Raw genomic sequence first — 11,453 nt, forward strand, 5'->3', positions numbered from 1 at the left:
TGGCTGAATGTTATCTCAGACCACAAAAGCTATCCAAATTTAGACTGAAAAATGTCAGTTTTATATGGGCCAGACCACCATCAAAGATGACAAAACATGGGTGCATAGTACCAGTTAAGTTAACAGTCTGTTGTGTAATAATGAATGATTACTCAAAGGAATAGCGTCTGACATTCTGAATGAATCTGCGCTCCTCCACAGCGCACACCAACGACGCCTAGCGGCAAAGACTATATTGCAGGTTCATTGTAAAACTATGGGAGATACACTTCCTGGTCAGGAGCCAATAGAATGTTCATAAACGAGCATGTGATGATATACATATTTATTGTTTTGGACTTTCTACAAGCACTCGTGACAGAAGTGAAGGTAAGTAGGACGTATATGAGTCAATATGAGTAGGTATTTGCTCTTGCAAATTAAGATTTTTTTTTTTTTTTTGCAGAATGGATGGAAGATTTAGCTAAGAATAGAATAGACAATAATAACTTTCAATGAGGAACAGAGGAAGGCTAAAGCTCATGCTACACATTCCACCACGAGTTCAAAGGTTTCAGAAAGCAGTCACACTGACTGAAGGAAGACAACTTTAATCATAAGCAGGTCCAACCGTCCATGCAGACAGAACCTGCTCTCAAGACATTCGATCTGGTAGCCTCTCGAAAACCGTGGTGGTAAAAGCTACTCATATGTTTTATTTAAATAAAAGTATCAATACTACAATGTAGAATTACTCTGTTTGTTACAAATAAAAGTCCAGAATTCTAAATGTATTTGAGTAAAAGTACAAAAGTATTGCCATCAGGTTTCAAATGTAAAACATGCATACAAATCGAGCTATTTTCAAACAGACAAAGTCAGGGCTGAAGTGGTTAATGTATGTTTTGTAATAAATAATCAAAATCTACAAAGTAACTAGTTACTAACGTTTTCTAATCATGTAGTGGAGTAAAAAGTACAGTATTTGTCTCTGAGATGTAGTGGAGTAGAAGTAGTGGAGTAGAAGTAAAAGTATTGCAAATTGGAAATACTCAAGTAAATTAAAGATACCTCAAATGTGTACTTAAGTACAGTACTTGAGTAAATGTACTTAGTTACTTTACACCACTGATCAAAAATCCTATGCTTTAGGGTTACATGGTAGGCTACAGTAACAGTCATTCATACATAATATTTCACACAACGTGATAAAAGTTCAGCAAGACATTTACAGAATACTACAGGGTAATACAGTACATTAAAGCTATAGCTCACTCTAGCCCTGGTTCAGAGCGTTAGTGAGTTCCCTCCACTAACGCTCTGAACCAGGGCTATAGCTCACTCATAATAACTAAAGTAATGCATGACTAGTTGATTTGCTAATGTGAACAGGAATTCAATTATAATACATCCTGCATTCATTCATGCATCATGAGTCATGCATTAGTTAAAGAACCACTTTGCCCATTGTCAACCTTAGTTCATATAATTGCTCCTCACTAATGCTTATTATAATATGTTTTAAAAAAATCCTACTTGGTCTGTGTCTCAGAGGAGGGCTGTGTGGACAGTTCAGAAACCCGCCTACCAGTGACATCATCGACGGGGAATCCAAGCTAATAGAAACTGCAGGCTTTCTCCTCCTAGAAAGTTAGCATGTTATAATAGAAGCAATTGGTCTCGCATTAATACAAACCATAAACAAAGACAAGAAAGCTTGTTTGAAATGACCAAACCTGTCTACCGATGAAGTCACTGGTACTGTAGGTGGGTTTCTGAACTGCCCACAGCCCTCCTATGAGACACAGACCAAGCAAGCATCATACCATATCGTACCATAATGAGCATGAGTGAGGACCAATATATGAAGATAGGTTGAACATGGGTGAAGTGTAGCCTTGGATCAAGACTATCATTTAGGGCGGCTGTGGCTCAGGAGGTAGAGCAGGTCGTCCATTGATCCGTGGGTCGGCGGTTCGAATCCCAACTCCTCCTGTCCACATGTCGAAGTGTCCTTGGGCAAGACACTGAACCCTACATTGCCTCCAATGATTCGGTTGGCGCTAGCTTGCCACCATTGGTGTGTGAATGTGGGAAAAGTGGGGACGCTGGCGTCGAATGTTCGCCGCTCCACCTCCCAATGCCCCCCCCCTGTATGAATGAATGAACCATTGTAAAGCGCTTTGAGTAAGTTTGAGTACTTAGAAAAGCGCCATATAAATGCAATTCATTATTATTATTATTAGATGTATTTTATCGATTTTCACATTTGCATATATGCAAATGTGAAGTGGTCCTTCAAACTTTACTGAAGTAAGATTTTGTACCCACACTGTATTTAGAGAATCGTCATTCTCTAATTTGATTTTCACGTGATGAAGCATTCAAGTCATCACACATTTATAAATAAATGTATAAAACAAAAATGGTTAAACTGAATCAGATGACTGAAACAGCATTGACATTGGCATCGACTGTAAAAAAGTGTAAACAATGAGGTATGTGTGAACTGTTGCATTACTTAGTTTACCCCTTTTTTGTTTAGACCAACATTTGGTACGACATACAAGGACTTTCTTTTCAAACAAATTTGTAACAAGATCATGGTCCCATATTTTTGTATTCTTTATTTTGTTTGATCACAGAAGCTGTAAAAGGTACGCAATGGGCCGTCTGGATGGGAAAGTCATAGTGTTGTCCGCAGCTGCACAAGGGATTGGACGAGCAGCAGCAATAGTAATAAACCTTCATAACTACTTCATACTGTAAAAACATCTTGAAAAAATGTGAAACATTTTGAATATTAATGTTGACCATTTTAACAACTCAAATATTTATGGGGGTCCCTGTCACAAATTATTTTCAGATGGGGGTCTGCGGCCAAATACAAATCAGTTTGGGGGTCCTTGACATGAAAAGGTTTGAGAACCTACTGTCATAATAACCACTATTTAGTGGATATGTTACCTGTATCTCAGCCATGATTTTGCTGATGCCATTAGCAGGGTAATTGCAATGCTGACTGAAACTAATTCATGATGAATGAACTAATAATGAATGAAACGTACTCAGACTGTTGCTGCAGAGGCATAGCAGACAAGCAAGGTTAACCGCAAACACTTCCATACTTTCAAAATGGAAGTTTTGAAGCCAGGTATAATGATGAGTAGGTAGTATAGACCAGTGGTTCTCAAACCTTTTAGCTCAAGACCCAAAAGAGAAATCAGATGTTTGCTCACAACGTGTCGCTTTGCGGCGCATTGTAGATCTGCTATTTTCACAACTTCTTCTTGTCCGTAATTTGACTGGGGGTGAGTAGGTATTGGTGCCGGTTCGTATAGACACGTACAAAACTAATCCCTCTCAATAATTACTTATGACTAGGGCTGTCCTCGACAAATCTGTAAAATAGTATTTTCCGCATACAGTCATTGTAGACCGGCCTTTAGTTTTCAGTTTGCTGAAGACCGATTACTCGATTACTCGATTACTCGACTATGAGGGGACAGCCCTACTTATGACTCTCTAAATGTGTTTGTGGTGTCTGTATTGGCACCCTTCCCTCTGCCTGTATTTTCTTATACATTTCTGGGCATCCAAACTTGATTTTTGGTGTCGTCGAGCCGGGGAGGTAATATTTGAATGTTGTGTTTATCAACTGCAACCACAAACCAACAAATCCTACACAAAATGTTGCATTTAGAAGTACATTTATTTTCTCCTTCAGCATATGACTTCAGATCCCCGTCTTAGAGTCGGATTTAGCTTGGGGTTCGCCATCTTTACATGGCAGGGCTATCATATTGTTGAATCTCTGAAAGTGAATAAGAAGTATTTTATCCTTTTAGAGAGGAAATAAGCCAAAATGATGCACTATAATAACCAGTAGATTTTAGATCGAAAGAGTTGTCGTTATGGCAATGATTTTGCACACTTTTATTCACAATGCAGCACACCAAACACAAAACCAACTACACATGGAGTACTGAAGAGAGATGCTCCCAGTAATTACTCCTTTATTAGGGTATTAGGGTATAGTCCACAAACACGCATACAAAATAAATGGCTAAATGAATGACACAAAACAACATAAAAGATGAATTACCGAAACACTTTCCCCATAGCAAATTATAACACAATAATACAGCATTAACTGTAGTGTGTGCACCCCACGGCATGCTGGGAATTCTCCTCAGCGACTAACCACCGCTATGGTATTATGTAAATTTTAATATTTGTATTAGGAAACAAATCTGCACAAACAAATCTGCAGCCTGAATGATCTTACGAAATGCAGAGTGTGGTCTTGTGCTGTTGCAACTTTCAGCTGAATCCTCAAATGTTTCTTTGACCAAGGAGAACACGTTTCTATAAATTGGTCTTGTTGTCAAGTAAAGATTGGATCTTTGTCAAGTCGGTTTCCTTAAAAAAAATGTTTTTGTCAGGGTAATCAAATACATACTACCATCTCAGATCAATAGACTTGGAGCAATTGCATTTTCTGTTGAAAGCTGTGTAGCTATATACCGAAGAGCTTGCTGTGGTGTTTACACTTCAAAAGGTACTTCTGCTGAAAAGGTCTACTCTACTCTATTATGTGGTTAATGATGCACTCACTACATGAGTTTTGGCTTCTGACTGTGGACCGTATTATCGTTTAAAACCCAATGGGGACAATGATTCTATGTCCTCAGACCAATGGAAATGGGATCTTCATGTTATGAACTGGATAGGCACGAGTCATTGTCATCGTCAGTCACAGAGTGGTTCATTTTCTTATAGGCAGTGATTCCATTTTGAATGGGAGGCAACCTATCTTATCCACCCCTTGCCAAATACTCAAGTGTTCTATGTCAGTGTTTAATATAACACTTGACTCATATTGAATTTTTGAATATCAATCGAATGTCTTTGATTCATGGCATCTTTTGGATACATATTATTTATTTATTTTCTTTATCAAATATTAGGCTTGTGTGGCAGTGTATTTTATTTTGAAATGTTGGATCCATTTTGAAATTCATTTTCATTTTCACATGCAGGCATTTGCTAAAGAGGGAGCCCAGGTCACAGCAACAGATATCAATGGAGATAAGCTCAAGGAATTGGAGGGCATTCCAGGTACTGCTCTCCTGTTTTGGTCTACAGCTGCCATCTACTGGACAACACACACAGTGCAGTCAGGATGAGCCTATTGATTTTCATCATCAGACTTTCCTTTACATCCATATTATGTTATTATTACGCTATGTACACCTTTGTGGCAAATGAGGATGTATGGTTCATTGGTTACTTTTCTTAATGTCATATTAATAACTGGTGTGGGTCTGATGTGGATCTATTGGATTATGTAGATTGCAAATTTTACTTTTAAAGGATTAAAAAAAAAAAGTATATATAAAAAAGGACAATACCATTTGTATATTGTATTGTTCGAGATCACCCACTATTGCATAATGCATAATGTTGGAATTATTCTTAGGATACTGAGAATGCCAAGTGGGGATGACCAATATTAAATGCCTCAACTGGCCTTCATTATTATTAAATGTCATGCTCATTGATCACTGAGGTACTTAAGTGGTGCTGGTTTTGAACTCTACTAAACACTAGATATTGTTAATAATACTTCATAATTCATGCTGTCCTTTACTATGTAAAGTTTAGACAGTGTAGGCTGTTCTATCTGCATGGTAAGCTTGATAATCTGGGTTCAAATTGCTTCACATGAGAGGCCTTTGTCTCACTTAATAATACTGCTATAATACTTTATTAAAACCTTAAAAGACATGTTTTGGCTTAGTTCCTCTTTTCATTTGGGTAGTACTGATAACCCCTATGTAATAATTGCTTTCATTTGACATGAACTATAGGAATCAAGACCAAAGTGGTGGACGTAACCAACAAGGATCAAGTTGAAGTCCTGGCCAGGGAACATGACCATGTAGATGTGCTGTTCAATGTTGCTGGGTACGTCCCCCCCCTCCTGCCACTTCATGCAATGCTGCTATATGATTTCAAATGTATGATGAAATCACCCTATTACTTATACCAATGTCTCCATGTTGAACACATGTTGTCTACCCATCCCCCACTCCTCCCAAATCCTTATACTTAAGACTTAACCCCAACTTGACCTTATGTCACCAATCACCTTAACTGGGGTCTCCAAATTGACACCTTCATATTTGTCTTAGAGCTAAATGGTGGGGGACACTCAACTTGTTTACGTTGAACAGCCTTCATTTAAGATGCCCAATCTGTGGCTCACATGCATGTGCTCAGTGTTTAAATATTAGGATATTGATTCAGTATTTCACCAAACAAGTTGAAATAGTAAGCATATCCAGTATACTTTTGCATGCTCTTTTTGCTATGTTACATGTCTTTGTCATTCGCCAAATGATAAATACAATATATTAACAATAAATACTAAGAGGTAGCTCATCCCAAATGTCAAAGTGAATGTCAGTAGTTTGTCCTCAATTGACTGAAGTTGAAGTTTAGGATGTGCTACCTTATTTAGTATTTTGGGCATGTACACTGGATTTTGGGTCTAGCACTCCACTGAGAAATCCCACTTTTGATGTGCAACCTCTTTTTCTGACAAACATTTTTAATGCTTTCAGGTTTGTGCATCATGGCAGCATCTTGGACTGTGATGAAGCTGACTGGGACTTCACCATGAACGTGAACGTCCGCAGCATGTACCTCATGAGCAAGGCTTTCCTGCCAAAGGTGACCTTTGCCATCCCACTACCGCCTGGGAAACTGGGAAATTAACCACATGAACCCTAGTGTCCTTATTCTGCTGTGACGCTTCGGCGGAAACAACCTATCTGTGAGCTCACAACGTGTCGCGTTGTGAGTTTGTAGATCGGCTATTCTCTGTGAAGAGATTTGGTGTTGAGAGAAAAAAGGAGTGGACCACGTATAGAGCCCTGGGTGACCACAGTCAACTAAGTATATAGGGTTTAAGTTAAAGAAAACATATGTCCTCTTTGCTTATCCTATTGAGAGAACAAGAGGTGCTGCAGTAAAAGCGACATATGTTTTTGTTCCCTTGCTTTGTGCTCTGGGATTAGTTGTATTACTTTGAGCCTGTGACATGATGGGCAGTAACTTCCCATCTGCTAATCCAGCTTTAGTCTCAAACTGCATGTCTTGAAGATGAATAATTGCATTTTACCGTAGCCGCAGTTAATTCAGTTTTTACACATGATCATCATATTCATATTCCTGTATTTTTGAAAGATCTGTGAATATGACACCTTCCTGCATTCTCATTCTAGATGTTGGCAAAGAAGTCAGGAAATATAATTAACATGTCATCTGTTGCATCAAGTATCAAAGGTAAAGGATCTAACTATTTTATTTTTGCAATAAAAAGTTTTGTGCCTAAACATTTGCTGAACAAAGTATGCCCTGTGTTCAGTGTAATCCTCTTATCTGTGATAATTGTTTTCTGTGTGCATGTGTGTGTGCGTGTGTATCTGTCTGTGACTGCCTCTACACATGTTTTCCCTTCCGCAGGAGTTGTGAATAGATGTGTCTACAGTACCTCCAAGGCTGCAGTTATCGGTCTCACAAAATCTATAGCTGCAGATTTCATTGAGCAAGGCATTCGTTGTAACTGCATCTGCCCTGGTAAGTATGTTATTGTTTTGAAACACCATGTGAAGAAAACCCGAGTTATTTTCTTTGGTTGGAACTCAGGGTCAGAAGGAAGCCCTGTTGTAGATTACAGTACAGACATTGCTGAAGACATACTGGCCCTCATTTATCAACGGAGCGTATAAACCAGCGTATATTTTTCCATATATTTGGCCGTACACCAACGTCGAAGTCACATTTATCAACGAATCCTATACAGCCGATCCTAGCGTACATTGGGTCGGAGCCTTGATAAATGTCACGGCTGAAACCGAGTGTCATTTAAATAACACGCCCTTAAATATTCTGGAAACACCCCGATTTTACTACATGAAGAACCAGTATACGACCAAAAAAAGCATGTTTCGCCGGCTCGCCTCGCCTCGCTGCCTGTCAAGTCACACACACGCACACGCCTCTCTCTCTCTCTCTCTCACACACACACACACACACACACACACACACACACACACACACACACACACACACACACACACACACACACACACACACGCGCACACGCACGCGCGTCCAACTGTGTCTTTCATGTAATCCGTAGCGGTAGGCTACAATCTTTGTCACATAGGCTTGTAGCCTACATGAATGACATTATGATACCAATCACATCACCATTAATGGAATACGTTTGCATATTAATTTATTTACCCCATACCGAGCAGTGCGTGTTCGAGTTACATTAAAATAAAGCAGTCAGACTCGGGCAGGCTGCAGTGATTCCGTGCCGCCACGTTAATAAGAGATTGGAGCGTCGGGTTTATATCCTTAACCCAGCCAGGTTGTAGTCTTCATAACTCTCTATGACATAACTCCATACCATAGGACAAGCTACTGTAAGTTTGTACACCTCACTGTCCATGAAAAGATGGTCGGGAGTCCCGAAAATGCGCTCGCAGAAGCGTTCGTATATTTTGAAAATAGCAGATCTACAAGCTCACAACGCGTCGCGATGCGACCCGTTGTGAGCTTGCAGATCTGCTATTTTCAAATAGCCAATGCAGCCAGATCTGCAAGCTTAACCGAATGACTGTTAAAGCAGTTTGTTTAAATTACTTTATAAAATGTTATATTTTCACAGGGATTATTTTATAGTGTAGATATACATTTAGGAGTGGATTATGTGTCCAGATGCCTGTCAGACAGTCAGACAATGCTGCTCCGCAGGTCTACAATGGAATAAACGGGCGCAGCCAAAGTCAACAACTGGTCTCCACCAGACGTGAGATCTCAGCGTACGGTAGGATGAAGCCAACGTCAGGATATATTGATAAATGCCGAAAGTTGCGGTGATCTCGCCGTACGCCCATTATTTGGTCTGCACCGCGTTGATAAATGAGGGCCACTATGTGTATATATAGTAACAGGAGGAAATCATGTTTGAGTGTACTGTGTATTCTATCAGAAATATAGGTATTGATTTACTTTTAACCACATGAACCATAGCATACCTATTCTGGCGGGCAAACATTCATTGAAAATCGCTGATCTATAAGCTCACAATGCGTTGCGTTGTGACGTGTTGTGAGCTTCTAGGCTTCTGAAAAGACATTTTTAGAGGGAATAAAGACAGCGGTCAATGAAGTACTGTATACAACGTTAAAGTGGTTAAACATCCTCTTTTATAACCAAATGCTCTGAAAGTTAATGAGGACTTTTCATTTTCTCTAATATATCAGATAACTCTAAAACCTTGCAGCTAGCGATAGACCGATTCATCGGTCGGGCCGCTGTTTTGTAGTGTACTTAAAATGTAATAGTAAACAAGTAATTCAAATGTTTTTATTTACCAAATTTTGTTTGGACATTTATTTAGTTAATGGTGGTTGTACAACAAAGTATAAATTATGGACTTAGCTTATATCATTTTTAGACTTTGAATGTAAATGTTGCTTTATGTTTCGTCAGGGACTGTTGACACACCATCACTGAGGGGTAGGATCCAGGCCCAACCCGACCCAGAGCAGGTACATCACTTTTTCATTGTGATTGTATCTTCTGCATTTTGTATTTATAGCAGATAATTTAACAGTTGTATGACAAACTGTTTTTTGTTTGTCTTCTGTGGCTTAAACCTATACTGTGTGTGTAGGTGCAGGATAAATAAGTAACTATATACAAGGAGCAATATTTGCACCCTGGAAAAAAAGCTCTCATTATTATATAACATATTCATGTTTCAGTCACGTCAGTCATATGGATGAAGGTCCATGTGAATAAGTAAATTAAACATTGGGAGCTTATTTTTCAGTGTGCACATATTTCTCCTGACTGGTTGTAAATATTTAGCAGCCACTTTTACTGAAGATGGCTTCCAGACAGTGGTTTGTTCACTGGCCAAAAAGACTTGTACAATAAACAGCTTACCAGTTGCAGCTGTAATTGTCCAGGATTTGTCTGGTCTTGATCAACCAACCCTTTGATTATTCCCCCCTGTATTGTGTTTCGCACATTGTGAGCATGTTTGGTAACTATGGTCTGCAGGACAGAAGACAGGTCGAATGTGCACAGCAGAGGAGGTGGCTTACCTGTGTATCTACCTGGCTTCAGATGAGGTATGTGTTACAGGTGACAATAATACACTGTATGTTAGGTACGCTTTCTGTATGCTAATAATGCTGATGCCCAGATTAATCATTCTATTCTGATTACAGAACTTAATTACAGTTTGACTTTTACAGAACTTAATTACAGTTTGACTTGACAATATTTATGTGAGATTTATGATGAGGTTTTTTTCCTCCCTATAGTCAGCCTATGTGACTGGAACAGAGCACATCATTGATGGAGGATGGAGACTCTGAAGTTCCTGTTGCCAACCTAATGAGACAGTGCTGCTGGGCAACAGACGTCATTTATAAGACTGCAAAAAATAATAAAAAATGAACGAATCATGCACCACTGCTTTTGATATGATTATGTATAGGATCATTGCGGTCTACTTTTGAATTTGTGGTTGGACAATGTCTATATTTAATGTAAGCAAAATCTGTCACAGATAATCTGTAATCCAACATGTGATGTGCTGTCGTCATCATGATGATGGAGGAAGGAGACTCGAGGGGCCGGGCCCTGTTGCTGCCCAAATAAAACAATGCTGCCAGGCAACAGATGACTGCACACACACAATTCATACACTAAAACTGCTGATATGATTGTGTATAGGATATCGTCTACTTTTCAAATTTGTGGGAAAACATGTCACACAGATCATCTGTTGTTGTCATCACTCAGATAGGGATGTTGTGCCATCATCGTTATACATATCCCCATCTCGTGATTATTGGTGAAATACTGTATGTATGGTATTATTAAACTATGGAATTAAACGTTTCTTTTCATCCAAGACTGGCGTTTTATGTACTCCCTATCCAGTGATGAAGAAGTACTCACATTTTTTACTTAGGTAAAAGTATCAATACCCTATTGTAGAAATACTCTGTTACAAGGACAAGTTTGGTATTCAAAATCTACTTGAGTAAAGGTACATAAGTATTGGCATCAAAATGTACTTAAAGTGCCAAAAGTAAAGGTACTCATTATGCAGCAGGTCCCATTTCACAAGTTTTCAAATGTATAAAAACCCTTTGAAAATAGCAAATAGACAAGCTCACTTATCGTTGACATCAGCTATTTTCAAATTGCCGAAGTATATACTGTAGGTCTGAAGTGGTTTTGTAATCAAAATCAAGTAACAGTACAGTTTTCAAATAATTGTAGGGGAGTAAAAGTACAATATTTGCCTTTGAGATGTAGTGGAGTAGAAGTAAAGTACTGAAAATTGGAAATACTCCAGTAAAGTAAAA

The 11,453-nt window shown here is 38.8% G+C and overlaps 1 protein-coding gene across 1 annotated transcript; it reads left to right on the forward strand.

Moving 5' to 3' along the window:
* Positions 1-289: 289 nt before the first annotated feature.
* bdh2 (3-hydroxybutyrate dehydrogenase, type 2) lies at positions 290-10,987 on the forward strand. The gene is made up of 10 exons (XM_080418315.1): positions 290-369; positions 2,625-2,715; positions 5,022-5,100; positions 5,853-5,949; positions 6,609-6,717; positions 7,272-7,332; positions 7,513-7,626; positions 9,556-9,614; positions 10,132-10,202; positions 10,398-10,987. Exons 2-10 carry the CDS (start codon positions 2,644-2,646, stop codon positions 10,408-10,410), a joined length of 675 nt encoding a protein of 224 aa, XP_080274441.1. The 5' UTR covers positions 290-369; positions 2,625-2,643; the 3' UTR covers positions 10,411-10,987.
* Positions 10,988-11,453: the final 466 nt, after the last annotated feature.

The sequence above is a fragment of the Gymnoscopelus braueri genome, assembly GCF_963280865.1.
Source record: "Gymnoscopelus braueri genome assembly, chromosome: 2".
Taxonomy (NCBI): Eukaryota; Metazoa; Chordata; class Actinopteri; order Myctophiformes; family Myctophidae; genus Gymnoscopelus; species Gymnoscopelus braueri.

Excerpts from the sequence above, each read along its gene's own strand:
- bdh2 (XM_080418315.1), top strand. The coding sequence starts at position 2,644 with ATGGGCCGTCTGGATGGGAAAGTCATAGTGTTGTCCGCAGCTGCACAA. Across the intron at positions 6,718-7,271 it reads GCAAGGCTTTCCTGCCAAAG|ATGTTGGCAAAGAAGTCAGG; the intron begins GTGACCTTTGCC and ends TTCTCATTCTAG. Across the intron at positions 9,615-10,131 it reads CCCAACCCGACCCAGAGCAG|GACAGAAGACAGGTCGAATG; the intron begins GTACATCACTTT and ends TATGGTCTGCAG.